The sequence below is a fragment of the Herpailurus yagouaroundi genome, unplaced genomic scaffold, assembly GCF_014898765.1.
Source record: "Herpailurus yagouaroundi ecotype Mexico unplaced genomic scaffold, PumYag 186, whole genome shotgun sequence".
NCBI lineage: Eukaryota > Metazoa > Chordata > Mammalia > Carnivora > Felidae > Herpailurus > Herpailurus yagouaroundi.
In genome coordinates, this window is record NW_024412417.1 from 22,785,181 (window position 1) to 22,809,763 (window position 24,583).

The following is a 24,583-nucleotide window of genomic DNA, read 5'->3' on the forward strand; positions in this document are numbered from 1 at the left end:
TGGAAAGCAATTTAGAGATATGTATCATCAGGAGCTTCAAAAGTTCATGCCCTCTGACTTAGAAATTCCTATTCTGGGGGGCGCCTGGGTGGCGCAGTCGGTTAAGCGTCCGACTTCAGCCAGGTCACGATCTCGCGGTCCGTGAGTTCGAGCCCCGCGTCGGGCTCTGGGCTGATGGCTCAGAGCCTGGAGCCTGTTTCCGATTCTGTATCTCCCTCTCTCTCTGCCCCTCCCCCGTTTATGCTCTGTCTCTCTCTGTCCCAAAAATAAATAAACGTTGAAAAAAAAAATAAAAAAAAAAATAAAAAAAGAAATTCCTATTCTGGGATATGTGTTTATTATGATGATATTTGTAAAGGAAAACAAAAAAGGGAGGATGAGAGATGATCTGAATCATTTATAGAAATGGTCTTACAGAAATGGTTAAATAAACTATGGAACAAATAGATGATGGAAAAATATTATGCAACTTATTAAAAATCATGTTGAAACATATTTAGTAGCATAAGAAAATACTTGATTTATAGTTGGCTAAAAAATGGGACTTAAAATAATATATATTTTAATGTTTATTATTTCATTAAAACTAACCAAAAATACTAAAGAGAAAAAGGCTTAAATGTTTAAAGAAATTATCTCTAAATGGTGGAGTCACGGATGGTTTAAATGATTTTTTAAAAATTTTTTTAATGTTTATTTATTTTTGAGAGAGAGAGAGAGAGACAGAGCATGAACAGGGGAGGGGCAGAGAGAGAGGGAGACACAGAATCCAAAGCAGGTTCCAGGCTCTGAGTTGTCAGCACAGAGCCCGACATGGGGCTCAAATTCACAAACCTTAGGATCATGACCTGAGCCGAAGTCGGAGGCTTAACAGACTGAGCCTTCCAGGTGTCCCATGGATGGTTTAAAATAAGCTTTTTCTTTGTGTCTTCCATTTTCTTTCTTTTTCTTTTTCTTTTTACAATTAATATAAAATATTTAAAAATAAGCTAAAAATACAACTTTCTAAAAGATCATAGAAGCACTATTCTTAAAGGCTTTAGAAAACATTCAGTGTGATTTAAAAGTAAAACTACTCTTTTTTAAGTGTACTTTCTGTTTTTCAGTTTGTTTAATTAATAACATGACCTTTTAATATTGTTCGTGAATCAAATTACTCATTATTTATAAATGCCATCTTTCAAAAGTTAGATTTTTAAATTTGGATTTTAATAAGGTGTTTCTGTTTTATTGGTTGTAAAGATATTCATTATTTAGAACTTTTTTTTAAACAAAGCTTGGGATAATTTATTATCTTGGTTAGATACAAATTCTCCCCACGGCATCTGCTCATTTGGCTTACATTTCCGCCACTGAACCAGAGACTGAAATCCTCCCCAGCTGTGATTCATGATCTGTTTATATACAATCTGCCAGACCACACTGCCATAAAGCTTGCAAGATTCTCAGGTAAGAGGAAGGCGAGGTTATAGCCTATCCTAGACTTCCTTATGCTATACTGTTTAAATCTTAGCAAACTACAAAGTTGACCTTGGGTGTAAAAGAATGAGAAGTTATAAAGTGAACCCATCTCTGGAGTTTTTGAAACATTATTCTTCAGTGCTAGATTCAAGTTTTTAATAAGTTGTTGGCAGATGAAGTTAAAATACGTGCATTACACCAATACACTCTTAGCTTCTTGAAAACGTGAGGATCTTTAATTGAATAAAAGAGCGGATGTGAAAAAATAATTATGTTTAAGGTATGACATATCACTTCTGAAAATGTATGCATACCATTTAAAAAATTAAGAGTAGGCAAAAATGAAACCATGTTTTCTAAGCTAGCAGAATTGTGGTGATTAAACTTTCCTGAAAATTTCTTAAACAGAAAAATGACTACATAATCCAATATAGGTAACTTTCTTTCATCAAAGATGTACCATACTGGGTAGAAAGGGAAAATTTCATTGAGACTTTAAGGCATTTTTAACTACAGCTTTAACCCTTTAAGGGGCCATTTTCAGTGTTTTCACAGAGCAAAGGATTATCTGGTAATTATAGTCCACATATGTTGCTTGTTTAAATAATACATTTGTGTCTTTAATTACTGGTTTGAGAGCCCAAACAACTCACCTGTGCACATCTAACATTATTCCATGTTATGGCCATATCAATATGTAAATGAATTGGTTCAATTGAGTAAATAGGGAGCTCCAACCAATTAAAATCAGACATAAGCTTTTACTTATCAGGACATCATCGTAAACAAAAAACATACACTGCTCAGGTAATACACTATACAGATAAATCAGAATAAATGATTTTGTGTATTTTAAATTTACTTTTCCGTTAACTATTATTCAGTTATTTCTATCACTGAAGCATAAATTATAAAATACCTCCTGAAATATTTTGTAGAATTGTATTTCCTGTCTTCTGAACCATAATCTACATAATATAGTGAATAGGAAAAACAAATTAAATTCAGTTAAGAAAAAAAACAAAAAACAAAAACAAACTGACCTAAAAGAGGTGACGTTATTGAAAATACCAGTTAAAATTAAGCGAGTATTTGGTACATATGACATACTATACTAAATGCTCCAAATAAATGGTTTCTCACCAGATTCTTGATTCTTAGTAGAAAGCCATTAGGCTGGAATAGTTATTTCCTCAAATTAAAAAAAAAAAAAAAAATGACGAAGTAACTTGATCAAAGTAACCAGCAAGTAAATGGCAGAACTGGGATGAACATGTGCCTTTACTAACCTCCAGGGAAATAGAGCATAATAAGGAGGTCAAGATATAAACAAAGTATACAGAAAACAAAGTATAAAGAAATTTACAGAAAAAATAGAGACTTTTTTTTTTTCATCTGTAAGATGAGGAAAGTGAAACGTAGAGGTAATAAATGACTCATCCAGCTTTCACGTACCTTAACAGATTGATGAAGATTAGGACTTGGTCTTTGAGTTTCTAGAAGGATATCATACCTATTCAAATCTATGGAAAGCTAAGTAGTGAGAAAATGTGAAACTTACATAACATCACACAGCAGGCTGCATTAGTGGGAAAATGATCCCACATAATTCTCAGTCAACTCTTAGTGATACAGTTGGGGATTAAAAAAATAAAAGATACACATGTTTATATTTACTCTTTATTACAGTCTTATTTTTTAAAGAATACTGGTGACGGGGCGCCTGGGTGGCGCAGTCGGTTAAGCGTCCGACTTCAGCCAGGTCACGATCTCACGGTCCGTGAGTTCGAGCCCCGCGTCGGGCTCTGGGCTGATGGCTCGGAGCCTGGAGCCTGTTTCCGATTCTGTGTCTCCCTCTCTCTCTGCCCCTCCCCCGTTCATGCTCTGTCTCTCTCTGTCCCAAAAATAAATAAACGTTGAAAAAAAAAATAAAAAAAATAAAAAAATAAAGAATACTGGTGAAAGATAAATTGATTTTTAAAAACATTTTGTACAGAAAGATGTAAATTATCGACTCAAGAAGAATCCAGTTTCATCTCCAAAAAACACCTCCGCCCCAGCTCCTGAGATTATTTGGAAACAAATTCCAGATATCATATCATTTCCTAAGTAAATATAAAACACAATTTTACAGAAGACAACCTGGGGGGATGATTATGTTTTAAATGTCCTGAAAACAAATGAGTGGTAGAGAGCTAGAAGAGAATGTCTAATAATATGCCTTATAAGTAGATAAGAATTGTGAATGTGGACTTTATTTTTCAAATGGGAAATCCACAGAACAATTATAGCAGAAATCAGCAAAAATGGAAGGTAAAGCTTACAAGAATTTGGCAAATTGGTGAGGGCAATCATCGGACAGGCAAACCGAGTGATAGGCAGTTTGCAGAGCTCAGGTTTCTTTCAATGAAGGATTCTAGTATTCTTCCTAAGTGCAGTCAGCACTGAGTAGAGACCAATGGTCCTGTGGAATACTATTAATAAAACATGTATGTACTTCCTGGGGTAGAGGGGAGTCTACTATATGCAGAAAAAAAAATGGAATCAAATACTTGTTCATACTCAAATATATATTTAAAGTAGTGTTCTTGAACTGTTATATTTTCTTAAAATGAGTCAATGAGAAAACAAAAACACCGAAAAGATTATTACTAACCTTTACACGGCGTCCTACACTTTAAACATGAGCATGCATGCCCAGACATCAGAAAAGGCCTTGGTTCCAGGTCTCATTGCTGTGTGATAATACTTTGCCCTTTCTCCTCATAATTCTGTTTCCATCACACCCTCTCCAGACCATGAATTACTCAAGAATATTAACTCTACATCTTTTATTCATTTCTACTGCTCCCTGGAGTCAGTTACCTCCCTTCTCCCACTGCCTAAATTAGCCTTCCCATTATTTCTCACCTCTGCCTCTCAAATAGCCTGTCTCCCCCGCCACCAATGACACACCTAAAATGTCCAGGAGGCTGTATTTTTCTGCTTAAATAGCTTCATTAGTTTCTACAGCATACATGCTACATTTTACCCTCATACTTATTGTCCATTCTACAAAATATTTTAATCTTGACTAATCTCCCTAATCTAAATTTGATCCTTCTGATCAAAGTTGCACTGTTCCCTCCCATTAGCAGAATCTTGGGGTGGTAATTGCATATATGTGTGTGTTTGAGTGTATTCAATTATATTTACTAGGTGACAAAGTATTTAATCAACGTGACATGGGACCAACCCAGTCAGAATTGATGTTAGGCTGGGTATTATTCCTTTAGTTGCTGGGGGAAGGGCCGGGGAAAGTGCTCGGTGGCCAGAGGGATGTGGCACTGTTCAGGAGATTGCCAACAGCAGGGAAATATATCCAAATTCGAACAAGTGAAATGGCTGTGCCAGTATGTTCCAGATGAATATTATCCTTAGACTGCCTGACTACAAAAGTAGAGTATATGCTAATGAGACCAATTAGGCATTTCTGTTTCACTGGGCATCGCATACCCTCAGCTTAGAAAATGTCTCTCTGAAGGAGAGTAGGAAGTCAGTAGCATTTTTGAATTGATTTAAACGTGGCATACCAGCCTTCCATAATCTGGTCTTTGTCTGCTTCTCCAGTTTTAAGCATATTAGTTTCTGAGTGCTGTTCTGCTCTTCAGCCAGAGAGAAAAATATGCAGTTCCTTTCAGAAACTATGTACCATACATCTATGCCTCTGCTTGTGTTGTTTTGTCTGGCTGGAATATTGTTCTTCAAGTAGCTAACAACTGCACATTCTTTAAGACTCAGGCCACACAGTATTTCATCCGGTAAATGTTTCCGACACTGGGACCCCCACATCCCAAACCTGCCATCGGACTGTGTTAGGTGTTTCCCTGCTATTTTTCCTTAGCATCCTCACAAACATCTCTCCCAGCAGTTTCTGTGATCTTTTTAAATAAACTGTTCCATTATCTGATGTCTTTCTTATGATCTCCCGAAGGGCAAGAACCATTGTTTATATAACCTGTATACTCAGATTGTAGCTCAAGGCTTAGTGTATACACGCTGTTTATTTAAACAGTTGATACAACTACTGAATCGTTGCCACTTACAAGCAAAATACAGGCCTCTACCCACCATGTGGTTAGAATTAATAGTAGCTTATTTCTCTGAAGTTAGAGATGGTGGAGAGAAGCAAAGGGATGAGAAAAAGGGTAAGGAAGCCATTAAGTTTCCATACCTTTTAACTAAACCTACAAACATATTACATTGAAAATCATATTCATTCCACAGATGAATTTTGTTTGGACCATCCTGTGTTTTAAACATTGTAGAATGCAACTGCTTTCAAGAAGGTCAACTTTTAGTTCACCACAGTAATGCCATTCCTTACAATGCCCACATCCTGATTTCATTTATATCATGTATCATTAAATCAGTGTTTTTAATTTGAATTTTAGTTGGCAGCATCCGTTGACATAAAATAAATATTATACTAGGTTTAAAAATACATTATATAAAAGGTTGGTAAGAGGAGCTGTATGACAGATGAAACTTTGATAGTTTGGTTATTTCAGTAGGTAACAGCTTTTGTGAATTGGGAAAATATTCTAGTTACACATCTGTCTTGGAGTTTTACCTTCTCAGCAAAAGCAGCTGGGTTGATATACTAAGAGTTTATATAAACTTCAAGAGAATAGTAGTTCAATGCCTTTTAACTCAGGGGCTGGAATAACACTTCTGTAGTGTGCATTGTGCACCATGTATTTGTATACTGACCACAAAATAAACGCCATCAATCCCTTAACTTATTTGAAGTAAAATTTACTGAGTTTTCAAATAAATAAACTACTTAAAAATTCTAGTTATTTTGTTGGGTCTAAAGCAGATAAATTAAATCATAAGTGGCCAAAACAGGAGAAAAAAATCGTAATCAGTAGTGGATTGCAGTGGTAAACAATTAGAGATCATTCTACCATCCTGAAACATCAGTGGGAGAGTATCAAAAATGATGGGTATTCCATGTTTACAAAAGGATCTGCCTGCAGCATGCTGTGTGTTTTTGTGAATCATTTATCTCCTAGCTTTAATCTGTCATAGTATGAGATGTTACAAATGTGATTCTGCATGACAGAATAATGAAAAACTAAAAAAGACTGTTTAATGACTTCCCCATAAAAACTTTTCCAGGAAAAACTATGAATACATTTAGAAAACTGTTTTTTTTTTCTTTTCATAATTTCAAATATTCTCCCATATTGGGATCTTAAGGGAAGACCAAATTTACAGTAAAATTTTGTAAGTATATGAATATTTGAGTTTATCTAAGGAATTATTTTGTAATTAAATACAAGTATGGGAACAGAGTAGAAGATAATTTTCTAACATTTGTAGTGACTGAAAAATGAGAAGTGCCCTCAAAAGTACTTATGGAACTTTCATGATAGAGGTGACAAAGTTAAAGACGACTACCCAGGACATTCTGATGCATTAAAAATCAGAAAAGAAAACGAAAGAAAGTTTAAAAAGGGGAATGTAGAACAAGACTGTTACATAACTTACTTTTTCAGGAACACACAAGATTCAGAATTTATACTAAATTTATAGTCATTTTTGTAATTAACTAAAATTACACAAACCCTATGTAATTCTATGATCAGACTTGAATTTCAGAATGGTTGGTAGTACTTTCCTATATTTTACTTCTCTAGCTGCCAATGCATACTCTTTGAATTTAAATGTAAATTGCCCCTTTTTTTTTTTTTTTTTTTTTTACTGGGCAGGTCCTTAGAGACCATTGAATCAGAGCTTCTCATAGGTCGAACAAAACAAAACAAAACAAAACAAAACAAAAGAAACAACCAACTGAGGTCCAGAAAGCTTAAATAACTTACTCGACTTTACACTACCTACAGAGGCAGATAAAGACCACAATTCAGACCTTTGGTCTCCCGGTTCAGTTTTTTTTCCCAGTTTTCCGCAATAACTGTCCAATCTTCTCTTCAGTTTATTTTGGTTGCCATCATTGACCCTATGACTCTGAGCTTTAATTCAAAATAATCTTCAGCAATCTGATGCTAATTGGTACTAAACAGACTGATGGGGGCAGCCACAGAATTTATCATCTTGATAAAATACAGCAAAAAATAAAAGTGAATATGAATGGGAAAAATACTAATATAGTGATACATAATCACCATATAAACAAATTATTGTAAAATATCTAGACTTATATTTCTGCACTATATTTTTCAAAGTTTTCTCCTGAATATTGAAGCAAAAATTATTTCCTATAACTGATTTTTTTAAAAATGAGAGAAATGTGAAACATCACCATTGACACCCAGTATACAATCAATGCAAATATATACTTATCATAATGACCTAATAGATAATTTGGCAGTTATTTAAAAAATTCAGGTAGGGGCACCTGGGTGGCTAAGTCAGTTGAGTGTCTGACTTCAGCTCAGGTCATGATCTCATGGTTCATGGGTTCGAGCCCCGCATCAGGCTTGCTGCTGTCAGCACAGAGTCTGCTTTGGATCCTCTGTCCCTCGTTCTCTCTGTCTTTCCCCTGCTTGCGCTCTCTCTTTCAAAAATAAATAAACCTTTAAAAAATTCAGCTAATAACATTCTAGAGCATATTATAGTCATTTTCTTGGAGGCTGAAAGGAAATAATTTTTTAAGTGGAAAGAGAACATAATGGCAATAGGAAGTGATGACACATGTCAATGTATTTAAGATATGATATTATATAATTTAGAAATTGCAGCTTTCTAAATCAGTTTTTATTAAAGAGGCTAAAGGCCTGTGTTGATGTTTGCTGACAGATTTCCAGCCACAGTGCTCCCCTTCCTCCTCTGCCACACAGCTGAGCAAGCAGATCACAAAGCCTGAGTTCTTTGTTTGGCACTAGTGGGAGGGTGAAACCACCCTAGCACTGAATGGGCACAGGAACCCTAGCACCACCACCACCCTGTTACCCTGGCAGAATTCCAAAGTCCATCTTCTTTCCCTGCTCTCTCGTCCCATTCTGGACGTGTTTGGAAGCCTGTCCTCCTCCCCCTGGAAAGCCTCATTATGTGAGTGATAAAAGTTTTCATGGTCCCTATCGTTTGTGTGGTGCCATCTGTCTTAAACTCCACACCAACTGTAGCACAAACTCAACAAGGGATGCCATGAGGAGGTGTCCAGGAGATGAATCACAGGACTGAGAGTCTGTCTTCTCTTGCCGTGGTTTAGTAACTGGCTCCTTTACCCCCTACCAATCTTGCACTTTGAGCTCTACTGCTTTGTGCTGTATTTGCTGAGTTCTACCGACTCTTCGTCACAGATTTAATCAACCCACACCAGAAATTTTGACAACTGTCATTTAGAAACAAGAGTTAAGGCTGTCCTTAAATTGACCACAGTACCACCGTACCATGTCTGGGGCGTCTTAGCCTGGTCCTATCTGTATGCCTCATGTGGAATTGTGTGTCTTGACTCCAGCATAAGCTGTGATTAATGCAAAGTTCAGACGAACACTTTTACTTTATGACTGTTGATTGTAGTCCTTCTCCCATAGAATTCTCAGGAAAAGTACTGATACCCTGTGCAATACATGGGGCTGTTGAGTGGCCAGTCGTATGGAAGGGCAGTTATCACGTGGCACGCTGAGGTCTACACTCCTAAAAGCAGCTGATTCAGTAAGACTCCGTGCAAATGTTTTCATTATCACTGCTGCCCGGACTTTTTTATAACAAGGATCCTGATCCTAGGCTTATGTAGAAATAAACAAACAAAAACACATGACAGCCATGTGGGAAAATTAAAGAGATAATTCAAACTCTGCTTAAATTCCAGATCCTTAAGCCCTATAAAGAAACAATTGTTGCGGGGGAAGCCCTTAACCCTCATGTTACAGATTTGACGCTTTCTAGTCAAACAATGTTATAAATATAAGCAGGGTAAAGAGGTTCCCTCTCCTCCAAACTGTATCTAGTTAACCATTAAACAAACAAACTAGATGTAACGTGAGGAGGAGACAAAAAAATTGAAAAAGAGATCCATAATTTGACCCAATTAGAAATCCAAAATTTACTACGAGACTTAAAATGTCTCTAATTGTCCTTTGCACCTCTACAACATGGAATTTGAGTTAATTTTAATATCTACTGAGATGCACCAACTAGCAAACCTTCATGGCCTTATACAATTACAGAGGTTCAAATTATAGTCCTTTTAGGGATCTCAGTAAATTTAAAGAAGGGCACACCCTATAATATAAAGGAGTTATGAAATATAAAATGTGGAACAAAGAGGTATGCATTATCTTAATCATCACAATTATTGTCCTGCCTAAATATCCCATAGCAGTCATGGAAACTCTAATCAAAAATGTACTAAATTAAATTATGTCTTTGGCATTTATAGAAGGCTTGCCAAACTGAGACACTATGGGCCTTTCTCCATAATTAAAATAGTTAATGTGGTCCAATATAAGTTAAAACAGAGCCTTCAAAGACTGACACCCGTCACAAAAGATTTATTTAGAGAAGGGTGTTTATACCCAATATTTCTCCCTTTAACAGACCAATATGGTTGTTCTTAAACCTGGAAAAAATGAATGGTACCTCATGGTGGATTACTGCAACCATGGTTCTGTGGTTCCAACCATTAAAATCCCCATAATCAATATCATTGAAATTACTGGTTCCATCCAATCATTAGCTGGTAAATATTTTGTTATTATTTATTTGGCTCATATGTTTAACACCGATTTCCACAGACTCAGAGCCATAGTTTGCCTTTAGCTATGATGAAATGCAACACATTTTGACTTCAGCCTCGATGGGACACCTCTACCTGGCTGCCCACAAGGTCTTCAAAAGCTCAGCCATTGCTCATGTCTTTGTTGGCAAAATTATCAGTGTGTCCAACTTTCTTGAGGAGCACAGGCAATGACATAACTCTTACGACACCTTCCTTCATGGATATTCATTTGCCACAATCATTCAAGACATACAAATACAAAAGAGCTCACAAATTGTGCGGTTCCATTTACCTACATATAATAGAAGGCCCTGTCACCTCAGTTAAATCCCTAGGAATTATTTGGTCAGCCCGAAGCCAGTCTATTTCTGACACCATTAAGAAAGTAAACAAAATCTAAAGATTTTATTTTTAAGTAATCTCTACACCCAGTGCGGGGCTCAAACCCCCCACCCTGAGGTCAAGAGTCACACACTCCACTGACTGAGCCAGCCAGGTGCTCCAAGAAAGAAATAATGACACATGGCAACACAATGTTAAAACAGCTCAAATGTCTTTTAGGAATTTTTGGATTTTGAGGGCAACATATTCCTAATTTATAATTTTACTTAAGGTAATTTATTCTGTTTTTAGTAAACAGGCCTACCTTGAATGGTGCCATTTACAAAACTATCTCTAGACCCCTGAATTATAATACAACAAGTGTTGTCCCTTAGAGACTCCATTACTCTAGAGGCTTTAGCAAGTTCCCCTCATGGCTCTTGGAGTCTCTGGACTCCCTATGATAGGCATAAATTGCCCCTGAACTTCTGATACAAGAAGATTCCCCTCTAAGTCCCATGTTATTGCAGTGGCAATGCTGCATGGTGGGATCTCCCAGAAAAAAATTATCTCAAAGACTCTGAGTCCATGGCTCTCTATATTCAGCTGCACATTGTGCCTTGAGTCTTGGAAGCAGTATTCTGCAAGTTTGGTATGGCTACTAAAGCCTCCTAGCTAAAAATGCAAATTATACCTACATATTAGAGCTAAAACTAGGCCCTTTGACCTACCCCAACCTGCATGAAGGTGTGGCCTTTCTGGTCCTTAATTCCTTGCCAGATGCCATACTTTTGCAGAGGTTCCTCTTCTGAATCCCTTAGCTCCCTGAGTAGCCTTTGGGGATCAACTGAGTGAATAGTAAAGTGAATCTGTATACGTCAGACAGTATAACCAACATCATCAACATGATGAACACCCTGGAAAACTGCTTCTTTTAATACCTTAACCGTGATATCCCTGATAAAAGATTCACTGATTAGTACAACTGCCCAAACTTTGGACAGTCACCCTTCACTGGACGTCATAGTTAACAAATAGCCCGGGTGAACGTGTCTTAGACCCTTGAGCCATTGCCAATTATCTGAGCATATGGTTGCCCCTTATGGGGTAAACACTTCTGAGAATTTTGTCTCAGACACTCCCTAAATGCAAATTGATGCTACACATATTTCCACACATACGAAAGCCACCATACTAAGACTTCATCAAGATACTTCGCATCTTTTTTAGAGCTCTCGTAGTTACCGACAGCGATCAAGGCAACCATTTCACTTCTCACAATACAAAATGCTGAGCTCTGCAACAAGATATTCAATGGAAATGTCATGTCCCTTAAGTCTCTGGATACAAGCCTTATAAAGTGACAATGTGATTTAGACAAGTTAAAATATGACACATTTCACTTAAAAAACACCAAGAGTGAATTGTGATAAAGTCTGATCCATTTTTGATGTTTAATCACTGGCAAGTTCCAAGCCATACCTCTTCCACTTCTCTTTTTGCCCCTTATATGGGGCAAGCTAATAAGAAAGGCAGGGCACACTTTCCTTTAGACAAATGGGATTTTCAAATCACATAAGTTCTGACTATTGTGAGGGAGCTTTCACTCTAGCACCAGAATAAAACCCAAAGCCAGTCAGCTTTCTTTGTTTCCTTAAGCAATTTTGGATCTCACTGGATCCAGTTCTGGATTGTGCTCTGCTCTTCCCAGAAAGTCTCATTATTATAAGCGATACCTACATCTTTTCATACTTTCTTAGTGCATGTGTGGTGTCATAAGTCTTGACATCCAAATCAAATTTGGATGGGGGATCCTGGTCTAGCTGGTGACTAAATATGGTTTCATCTAATTATACAAGTGGTACCCAAAGAATTAAATAATATAAATATAAATACATACAATGACATTTCCTTACTCTCAAATGTTGGGCTCAAACCTAAGGGTTTCCTCTCTTATAGGCATAAAATTAACATACACATCCCTCCATATTGACATTAACAGAACCATAAATTTTTTAAAACAATAAGAGAGCACACTTTTCTTTGTAATTGTTCTATATATAACAAATAATGATAAGTGGTAAATACACATTTTGAATAAACACATTTTGTGAACATTTGTCATTTTTAAAGAAGTGAACTCAACATTTACAAAAGACTAATCATTGATTTTGATGCTGGTGTCATACATTTTAAATATAAAATATAAAAAGCCTTTATCGACTGGAAGAGTTCATTCATTACTGAAATCTTCACATCAAGAAAAACAGAATGCCAGTAAAATGATTTACTGACCTAATGAGCATACAAAAATAATCTCAAAACCATTTGTCACTATAATATAGGGGAAAGTAGTGACAATAAATTACTGAATTAAGTATAAAGTCTGGTGATGACAACATAAATTCTGTAAGGGATGCTGAATAAAATAGATAATTGAAAACCACCTAGATATAAGATCAAAAGACAAATGGGTAGATATATGTCTGAGTTTTAAAGGAGAATATACATGGAGTAAAAAAATGGCTATTAGTTTTAACACAAAAGATGAGAATAGTTGACTTTCCATCCATAGCTCAAAACTACAGTAGTACATATTACAAAGTCCAGATACCCACAAGAAAAGTAATCTTTATATATGTATATTGTGTATATATATATATATATATATATAGTGTGAGCGTGTATACATCTTAGTTCCAATCCACTGCTTTTGCTTTTTCCTTCTAAATTCTAAGGAGATCTGAATTTTTAAATACTACCTTTTATAGACTAACAGTTAATACAGAAAGGTGAAAAATATGATATTACAAAAATAAATTGCATTTAACAATCATTATGTAATAACCTAAGTATATAATATGGAAAGGAAATACTAAATTGAACAAATATAATAAGAATTAATGAAATATTCATTATCTAATCATTATAAGTGTTGTTAATATAATATTATGGTATAGTTTGAGAAAAAAAACCCAGTTATAACCCCATATTGAAGGCAACATCATAGGGAAAGATGTTTCTAAATTGACCTTGAGGAAACATACTGCAATGAAAGATAGGAAAAATAGCAGTTGTGAATCAGAAAAAATACAAACTATGAAGAAGTAGGAAAGAAATTCAAGGTTGTGTCAACTACTTAAAACAAAACAAACAAACCCCAAACCTCTCTCCCAGCAATAAACAAAAGGTTTTAGTAACTGTCTGTACCCCCTGTACAGAGTAGACCAGCCTGACAACTTTGTGTGATTTAGGAGTTCATGAACTTGAAACCTATACAACCAAGAGACTGCATTAATAACAGAAGATACAGAGAGGTCTGACTAACTGGGAAAACTAAGAAAAACCCGAGAAAGTTTTCATGCATACTTCCAAGATTCCACGTTTGAAAGCCAGGGGCCACGTTTGGGGAAAAGTAAGTTTTGCCCTTGATAAGTAGCCAATCACGGTGGGCCTTTTAGGAGGTGAAACTATCTGGAAGCCCAAACACAAAATTAAGTCACCACAGACTATTCTGGATATCCTCAAGGTGATTTTAACGTTGGAATTCTCGAAGAAATCTGAATGTCAGTTTGCATTCCACAGAGCTAATATTTGATACATGTTTTATAGAATAATTTTTGTCTAAGATTTTCTACATAAGACTCTGGTAATATAGTTCATCCTCTGTAGTGGGTTGAATAGTGTTCCCCACCCCCCAAAACGTGTATCTGCCTAGGAGCTTAAAATGTCATTGTATTTGGAAACAGGATCTTTGCAGATATAATTAAATATTAATATGAAATTATACTGGATTAAAGTGCACCCTAAATCCAACACATGGTGTCTTTAAAAGAAAAGAGGACAGAGATACATGCAGAAACAGAGGAGACACACAAACAGGGCAAAGGACTTGTGAAGACAGAGGCAGATACAACTACAGCCACAGAATGTGAAGGGTGGCTGAAAGCCACTAGAAGCCAGGAAGAAGCCAGGAAAGATTCTTCCCTAGGGCCTTCAGAGGGAGTGTGGCACTACTGATAGCTTGATTTCAGAGATCTAGCCTCCAGAACTGAGAGAACAAATTTCTGTTGTTTTAAACCACTGACTTTGTGATATTTTGTTAAGGCAGCCCTCAGATACTAATACATTCTCTTTTACACATAATCCCTGGAGTGCAAGGAATGGGTGACGGAAGGGATAGAAGGGGGCGGGGGGGGGGAGTTTGGAAAGGAATAATCATGTCAAGGAGTGATAGTCCATGTGAAACCAATTTAGGTATTATGTAACTAGTTATGAACCATTTCTTCTGAATTATAGTTGAAAGAGGACTTTCATCTCCTTTAACCGTTTTAAGCTTCTTGTTTTACCAGCGGGTCCGTCTAAAATCTTTAATTTTTCCTTGTCTATTGTGTCTTTCTCTTGGGCTTTAAAGTAAGAAAATTCCATTATATTCTATCCCAAGAGAAAACAAACATAAACACTAGCCTCTGATTTGCCCCCCATTTCACTGCCATACTAGCTCCTTCTTTTTTTTCTCAGCCAAAATTGTTGAAATAGAAGTCCAAACATTTATTCTCCAGTGTTTGTAAGTCCTCACTCCATACAACTTGATTTTGGCTGCTACACTCTAAGTATAAATACCTATTAACAAAAATATTTTTCTTCTAACAATGGCAACAGTTTTCTTATGTTATAAAGCATCTTATCTATATCAAAGTCAAAATTAAAAATCTGCCTTGCATGTTTTAGCCCTTAAAAACAATGCATTGTATGAAGACTTAAACAGTAAAACCATAAAGGGGAGACACCTGGTAATTAAAAATTGAAAAATGAGGGGCGCCTGGGTGGCGCAGTCGGTTAAGCGTCCGACTTCAGCCAGGTCACGATCTCACGGTCCGTGAGTTCGAGCCCCGCGTCGGGCTCTGGGCTGATGGCTCAGAGCCTGGAGCCTGCTTCCGATTCTGTGTCTCCCTCCCTCTCTGCCCCTCCCCCATTCATGCTCTGTCTCTCTCTGTCCCAAAAATAAACGTTGAAAATAAAAATAAAAATAAAATAAAAATAAAAAAAATAAAAATTGAAAAATGAAGGAAAAATAAAACATATTTTATTAAAGGTAGGGTATTTTTAATCCAAAAATCCAAGTGAAATAGTTTAATTGTTAGAAGGCAGTCAACTATCAAAAAATGTTATCCAATGGCCCAGAATTATTATATTTCTACATATATAAAACAACCATAATCCTGCAGAATGAATATCACCAAAGAGACCCTAATATCTGAAGTTCAAATGAAATCCAATGACACTTATGAAAGCATTAGGAGTTGACAATTTTCTTATCTATAAAAACTGAAAGATAGAAATTGACTGGCAAAATAATACTCATTCAATCAACTGGTAAAGTAAGTTCATATTCTGTTCGCATTTAACCGATATGAATTCAATTCTACACTGGGCAACAATAAATAAATAAAAGTAATGTGGTAGCATATGACCTATAAAAGATCAAGCTGGCTCATCTGGTATTATCTAAAGAAACAGTCACCTGTTCTGACATTAGAGGATAAATGTCCTGTTAAGAATTATTCAGTGACTACATGGCTCATGCAAAATTATGTAGATGATTTTTATGGGCGATTTAACATATTCCATGTGTAATGTTGATTATATGTGATTTTCTCCTTATATAACTTTAGAACGTTAACCTTTGTTAAGCTGCAATTCCCTTGAATGAATTGAGTGTATCTGACAGATATTATGCTAAATGATTAAAAAGTGAAATTCTAAGAGTGTCAGCCTATAAAAGATACAGAAGAAAGAATGATTATATTTTAAGATAAGTGACAGGAAGAGAAAAAGTGAGAACTGGTACATTATGAAGTGATACCAAAGAGTCATAAAACAGCTCAAAGTGGAACAGAAGGAAACTGAAAATGAGAGGAGGAAGAAGCAAAACAGAAATTTGATTTGTCGATACTCAATGACTATTGCTTGATCATCTCACATTTAAGCGGTAAAAGTAGGAGTAGGAAGAAGTTGATGATAAGTATTCATTTAATTCGTCTACTCTGCTCCCAGAACACTTTAAGGTGTTATTAGGTGAGTAGATACCCACTGAAGGTGTAAAACAAACTATTTGCTTTTATGCTTTAATTACATAATATAAATGTTTTATTTTTAGCCATGTTACTCTTAAGACTAATAAATCCAGAATCCACGTCATTTTATTTCCACATTTTTGGTAACTGGTGGCAGGACCTCTACAAATGTGAACATAAATAAAAGTGTGTGTGTATGTGAATCTCTGTGTGTATATGACTTAACTACGTGTTATTACGCAATCACGTACAAATACTGTATCATTTAATTATAAATTAACCCTATGAGGTAGACATTTATCACCTCTATTTCAGAGAGGAGAAAAGTAAAATTCAGGCTAATGATGGGACTTGTCTAAGTGAGAAAGAGTAACGAATTGTGCTCTGAATCCAGAAATCTGACCTCAAAGTTGGCATTTTTTAAACTCATAACGAACATGAACTATGTGAGACATCTTTTATAAATATACAATCTCATTCATCCTTCCCAACAACTTTACTCTGTAGACATAATGACCTCAACTTTACAAATAAAGAAACTGAGTCTCAAAGAGTTTACGTAACTTGTCCAAAGACAGATAGGTACAAGATGTGACAGGCTGAAACTAGGACTCCAAGTTTGTTTGACTTCTTATGTAGTTTGAAATACAGAATGATGTAACATTTACACAAATAAAATCAGTTTCCTTACTAATAAATGAAAGTACATTTGATTTCATCTACAAATAATCCAAGTCTTGTTTAAAAATTAATATTAGAAACCACTGATTATCAGTTGCATTGTTTACATTAAGAAGTCTACATTTAACTTACATTAAGTCTGCTCGAATAGATTCCATTCCCTTGAAACCTGTTAATTTATTTTAATCAGTACTTTTCCTTCTCTTTTTGAACATCTAGAGGTTACTATAAAATATCCCTAGGTGACCAGCATGTCTATGTATCAGGAAAGGAAATGCCTGTTTTTCCTTTTTCATTTTTCTTGGCTACATGACATCCCAAGAATAGGTTATAGTAGAAGGAATTAATGGATTATAAAGAGAACTGAGGTAACTAGGCAATCTTCTGGGTCATCACTGCTAGAGTTCTGTCAGCATCCATGCAACATTGTTGGCAGCTGGACTATAAACCCCTCTTACAAGAAAAAGACGATTTTGAGGCACAAAAGGAAAAAAAAAAAAAACAATTAGGTGGATAATGTTTTTCTTTCTAAACCGTCATTCTCTTCTCGAAGAGTTCAACTCTGATTTAACCAATCAATATGCTAGGAAGAAGAAATATTTTGTAAAGAAATAGCCACCTTGCTAATGCTGGCCTCACCATTCTATTTCAAGGTTAAATAAAAGGCTTAGTAGTTCACTTCTGATGACAACGTTCTCTCAAATAAGTTGAAGATCTTGGACTTGTTTTGAAAGAAAGAGAAGGAGGATATATGGGTGATATCAGGTTATAAGAAATTGGACTGGAAGCATCAGCTTATTTTATATATCAGCAGAAACGTTAAGTCAAGATGTGATCCAAAAATCTTGATATGATAAAATCCATGTCCTTCTGCTAAAATACTTTGTCATTCAGACCCAGACATTCATAACAGCTACGGCAAATCCTTTACCACGTAACACAATGCTGTAAATCTAAATTGTAGAAGTCTGAACTTTCAGCCTCTCTCCCATACTTTACTGCTCACTAAATTTCCTTTGCCTACCCATCCATAAACAGAGCTTAACCTGGGTGAGATCCAGCTGGATCTCAGACACAAAACCTTTAGAAGCCAGGTAAGTGACTTCTAAGACTTGTGATCAGGGAGATGTGAAGGCAGCAAAGGACACATTGTCTTCTCAGTGCCAATGCAGAACAGATTGTCAGGTTGACAAGATGAGCTGAAATGTCCTTTGCTGTCTTTCTATATTCATTGCTGTCCCGGAAACTAGGTGCTTGAAACCAAAATCGTTTCTTTCTGCAAATGTGTTTAAAAAGTATACAACAATATGATTGGTTTGTACATACTTTGCCATTATTATAATAGTTCTATATTTGACTGTATGCATATTTTGCAGAGCACACTTTGCTTTATGCTCTGGTAATTTCCCATTTTATATCATTCTGACATGAAGGCACTTGCAAGGTTACTGGATGTACTTATTTTTAAAAATTAAAAACAATCCTGTTTTCATTTTTATATTGTTGTTCACCTGTGTACTTGACTGTAAATTCAGATTGAGTAAAATGACCTCAAAATTTTATTATTACAAAGCTACTATCTAAAAAGAATTGCCGAGTAAAGTACTTTATGAATAGTGAAAATGTGCATAAAAAACTAACATTTTTGAATAGCACATATTGAAAAACAAAGCATGTCTGGAATGAAATACTACGTGATGAGATAACTATTACTTACCAAACTCCTTGGGAACTGCTATCGAATAAACACAATTATGCCCCACACTGTAATTTTTGGGATAGTTTGGTGATAGAACAGTGCCTTCTGAACCCGTTGAACGACTTCCACAGGGTGCTAGGAGACAGAAATGACAAAACAGTTTTAGAAAAGCTTTACGAAAATCACACTGTGAATGTTTTCTTGATATAAACATGATGGCTATTAATTTTAAGGTATTTGGTTTATTTCCATCTTTTAATAAGATCCACCACTGTCAAATATCTTAAAAACAAATTGTGGACATATGTGACTCTGTAGCTATTCAGATTTACTCTTCTCAAACACAGTAATATAAACGTGACATAATGGTGCTATCTCTAGAGGTAATAATGGCGTCCCTGCTTTCATTTATGATAAAAGCGCAAAGGAAATTTTCTCTTATATAATGATGAGAAATTACATATGCAGGTGGGAAATTGTTGTACTCACTGCCAGGCTTTGACATTCTACTCAAAATCAACCTTGATTATGCTGCCACCAAATTAAGTATTTTTATACACGGGACAGGGACGGCTGTACAAACACATTCACCCACTCATCTAAGTAAAATACTCTCTCACCAACCTTTATCTGTTTATATGATTTACATTTGAATCGTTAGAGTTGCTGATGGTGCACAGAGGCAGATTTTTTTTTTTTTTTTTTTTTTTTTTTTTTTTTTTTTTTTTTGCTACTTCAGCCCCAAATGTACTATGTTCCTAAAAGAGGTGAGGGTGAAACCAATGTTTCGGGCAAATTTGTAGATGATGGTTCTGGTGTTCACAAGATAGGGGGGATACCTTAGGCTTTATAGTTCTGGGTTATGAGACAGACCCAGGCTAATGATGGAGATTTAAGTATTGAAAACGTAAAGATGATAGCTGATATTCTCTAAGAAAATGATATCACCCAGAAAATTATACAGAATGAGACAAGATGGGCAAAGAGGAGGTCTGGAGAATGCCAGGGTGTAGGATCGCATAGAGGGTGGCTACAGTGAATGTAGTCCCATGGAAGCCACTGGCACAGAGCTTCAATTAAAGCAAAGTGTTCAACAGGGTTAAGTGTTGCCAAGTGGTAATAAAAGAAAAACGAGTCAGTGGATTTGGCGACGTGGAGTATCAACAGAGCAGGGGCTTCTTCTCCTGGCCCATGATTGCTTGAGGAGGGATTCTGTTTAACTGCTGGCTGGCTGGTTCCACCCTTACTCCACAGGTACAATGAGCTTTCCAGACTGGTCAGCCAAGGAGGGGAACTTCAACCTTACTCCGGGCTGGGGGCCATTCTGCTTAAAGAACATATTGGCTGGTCTCCTCCTCTGCAGAGTCAGTATTACAGGGCAAGTCTGCCGAGAGTGTGGCCATGGTTGTTGCAGGACACCCGTAGCTGCGCAGGATGCCTGTTGTTTTGGCCCCTCTGCTTTTATCAATATTAAAGGTAACAGTCTGATTTCCTTCAGCCTATCCCTTAATTGGCTGTGAACTTGTGCAGAGAGGACTCCCCTCAAGCAATGGGATTTTGGTATTGTTAATACAGCAGGTTCAACTAGAGCACCTTTTTGCAAACTACAGCCAGCAAACCAAGCCAGGTGGTCAGGAGAGGGTTTTACATTCTTAGAGTCACAAAACAAAGTTTTGAGTTTGAGTACGCGACAGAGACATATGTAGCCAACAAATCCCAAAATACCATCTGGCGCTTTACAGAAAAAAGTTTGCTAACCCTTGAAGTAGAGTAGAGGGGTGGTAGCTAGATAGTAGCTGGATGAAGAGTAAGTATGTAAAGAAATAGTTGTAATCAGAGCCTTAATCATAAACAAAAGGAGAATGTGGGGAGTAGTCAGGGGAAGATGCAAAGCTGAGCGAGTTTTGTTACTGTTTTTTTTTTTTTTTAACGGGGAGGAGGGAGTCATTGCAAAGGGAAAATCAGGAGCAGAACTAGTCTAGGAAAAGGTAAGATAAAAAACCAAAGTGGAGCCATTTAACTTTTGAAACCATCAGTGACATTCCCCTGGGACCTGAGGAAAATGGAGACTAGAAATACATAGGTTTAGGTTACATGCTGGGAATTTATTAGAGTTATTGCCTAATTTTCCTTTTAAGTGTGTGTTCGTTTGTGTGTTTGTAGAGAAAAAGCATGAGCCTGGGAGGGGCAGAGAGAGAGGGAGACAGAGCATCCCAAACAGAGCTGGATTTCACACACCCTGCGATCCTGACCTCAGCGAAAATCCAGAGTCAGAGGCTTAACTGACTGAGCCACCTGGGTGCCCCCTGATTTTCCTTTTAAAGAGAGCTGGGTGCAGTGTTGTGTTAGGTGACTGGAGAAGAGTCATGATAGCTTGAAAAAGTAAACACATTTGATGGATTCCTGGCCAGAGTTTAAAATATATCAATATACTTAAAACACATACATACAACACAAACAGTATCTTGTATTGTGTTGGGTGGCTAATGAATGTCCCGCCTTTTAATGTTCTGTAAAATGGTAATATACAGTTAGGATTAAGCATACTAAAATTAGAACTCCCCAGAACAACAACAAATTGACAGTGGTGATGATAACCGAAGATGCATCGCTCTCATCACTCATTATTGTTTGAGACGAGAGTGGTCAGGTGCATTCTTCGCTCAGCACAGATAACTTTATTCAGCTGATATTACTGATGAGAAAATCACTCAAGAATGAGTACTATGACTTATGTTAACTTTCCTTCTGATTTTAAGGTGCTCCAAAGTTCCAACACTTTGAATGTATGTGACAATAGCTCTTATTTTCATATTTGGAAAATATGAATAGAAATGAGAGCTTTTCGTTCAAGTTCAGCTTTGTGACTTAGTCATGAACATTCTGCTATTCCACATGAATATGCATCTGACAACCTCAATTTGTTTTTTATAGTTTATTTTGCATAATGGACATTTAGGACAGCTATTTCAAAAAGTATCATTTATAAATATAAAAAATGTGAAGTTGTTTTTTAATCATTGATGAATATATATGAGGTTGCAGTATAATCACCTGTTCTTAGGGTAACTAATACTGTATTAGATTCCGTTACTTGTCCTAGTATCAATAATTTGGGGTTTCTTCTGGTCAGTGCTTACAGCATGTCCTAGTTTATAATACTTATGTTGAATACTGTAGTGACTGAAAGTATTCCGTGTAGTATGCAAATAATATAAATAAGGGAAAATTAACTGTGCTTTGAGATAGAGAGTTATTGTAATCTGATCTATGTTTACAAAATCTAAATGGAATAATGACTAAGCCAGAACAACTTTACTAATTTTCCTAATATTGGTTCCTAGAAACTTTTCACATCCTCTCTTCCTGTTTTAATTTCATCATACTGGTGGGTATAGGAAAGGGCAGCCTTTATCTTTTTGGCTCTGTTAACAATCAGTAGAAGTTAGGAGCCAGCCAAGACTTTGAATTCTATGCTTATTTTTGCCATTTTACTTATACCAGTGGGCCATTTGTCACACTGGCTGTGTTTCTCTGAAAGCCCATATACCTTGTAATGCATTTAATGTAAGAACTCACCTGTACCAGTTCCTGATTATAACTTATTTGATACATATGACAACTGCTTAAATCTATATTTAATAGCATTGTTGTAGAACACGTGAATTATGAAAAGAAAAGGTTCTATAATTAAGTAAGTTTGGGACATATGTGGATAAAAGAAAAAGTTCTTTATGACTTCACTGATACTTTAGTAAGGTCTGGGGACTGTCATATTCATTCTTACAAACTTATTTGATCGTGGAGACTGTTTCAGGGTAACATCTCATGGGACCAATGTTCCTTAGAACACCCTTTGCAAAATGCCAGACTGATGATTCCAAAATGTGCTATCACTTTGGTAATAATTCTCACATTTATATTATTGTCTATAATTGATTAGAATTTTGTAGAACCAAAGAACCATGTTTCAATGTACGCACGGAGAGCCAAAGTACTTTAAAGATTTAAAATGTCAAACTTAGCCTATTATAACATACCATTATCCTTGACACTCTCTCTCTGACTCTTGGGGTCCAATACACCATTGAATTGTTGCTTGTACCTTTACGTAGCTTATCAATCTCTCTCTCTCTCCTCTCTGCCACTGAAACTGCCACAACCCAAACTCCCAACAGTTTCCACATGGGCTCTTGGAAGAGACAACTAGCTCTACCGATCCTTGCAAGTTCTCACCGCTGCTAACGATGTTTCTGACAGACACGTCTTATCGTATTTCTCTTCTCTTCCTGGAACAGTTCTGATAAACAGTGGGTTCTCCATAAATGTTTGTGGGAGGTTGAAATGTACTATGCTTATCATACCAAGCAGGCTACTATCAATGGTGTTCCATAGACAGCATGTACATGAACATTTCATTTTGTAGAAATTTTTCCAGAAATTCACTTAAATCCAAGACAGAATTGAGACATACCCTCTCAATAAATCCATATTAGCCTATTTCTGTGATTGAAGTCTCTGATGGCCAGGAATCACTGTTGCTTTACACTTAGAGGCAATATTATGTAAAAGATGTGTATCTTTAAACATTGAAAATACGCTCAATGATAGGATTGAGTTCCACTGAGGGAACAGCAGACTCATGTCTACCATTTTACAGTAGCAAATCCATGCTAACATTTAATTAGTCTGGAACATACCTTCACTGAGTGAGTGAAATCACTCACACTGTTTAATTTCATGATTTTTCTTGTTCTCTCTCTCTTTTTTTTTTTAATGTTTGGTTTTTTTTAAATCCTCTTTGCCTGAATTTATATGGATTCATTTGTATCGGTACAATGTGCCCAGACTGCAACTACACTGTATGTGCTAGTTTTACTCTTGCAAGAAGAAAGGATGAGGCAGTAAACAGACGTGGTATTTCCAGGGACATCAGGGGATGAATCTGTAACTGGATTTTAAGGTTTCTAGTCACCTAGTGAAAAGGACTTCCCCACTAAGATTCGATCATGTGTGCAGGAGGCAGGAGGAGGGCTGGAGAAGAAGAAGAAGAAGAAGAAGAAGAAGAAGAAGAAGAAGAAGAAGAAGAAGAAGAAGAAGAACAAAAAAGAGTAACTTCCCAGTAAGTGAAACAGAAGGATCTCAAACCATTTTTATGGAAGAGGTCCTACTCGAACGTCCAACATATTTTAGAGACTGCATAGTATGCTCAACACAGCCGTAAGCTACTTGCAATTTCAAACCTGTCTTTTTGGTTGTGTAATGTATAATTTATTATCAAATATACCTTATCATGAAAATTATTATAGAATATATAAATTTTTCTCAGAGGAAAGTTGGGTACTTTTAAAAGTGATTAATTCTTGTGGGTCACAAAGAGAGCAAAATGCTATATTAAATCAATAATTTACTAGATGCGGCCTGTGCCTCCTTCAGTTGGAGAGAACTGCTGTACTTTTAGGAAAGTGCTGGTCTACTTCTGGGAAATTACTTATGCCCTGATGTAGCCTGATTGAATGCCACAAATCAAAAATCCTGGGAGAAAAAGGGTTTGAAAGCTGTATCTGCCACAGAGTCTTTTTTTTTTTTTTTTTTTTTTTTTTTTTTTTTTTTTTT

At 36.2% G+C, this 24,583-nt stretch overlaps 1 protein-coding gene across 4 annotated transcripts in view; it reads right to left on the reverse strand.

The window, feature by feature from the left end:
• CSMD3 (CUB and Sushi multiple domains 3) overlaps nucleotides 1–24,583 on the reverse strand; it is a 1,253,459-nt gene that overhangs the window by 232,687 nt on the left and 996,189 nt on the right. For all 4 annotated transcript variants that reach the window (XM_040494274.1, XM_040494275.1, XM_040494273.1 and 1 more), the window contains one exon: nucleotides 18,986–19,102. In XM_040494274.1, coding sequence (XP_040350208.1) covers nucleotides 18,986–19,102 — 117 coding nt within the window. The remainder of the gene's footprint in view (nucleotides 1–18,985; nucleotides 19,103–24,583) is intronic.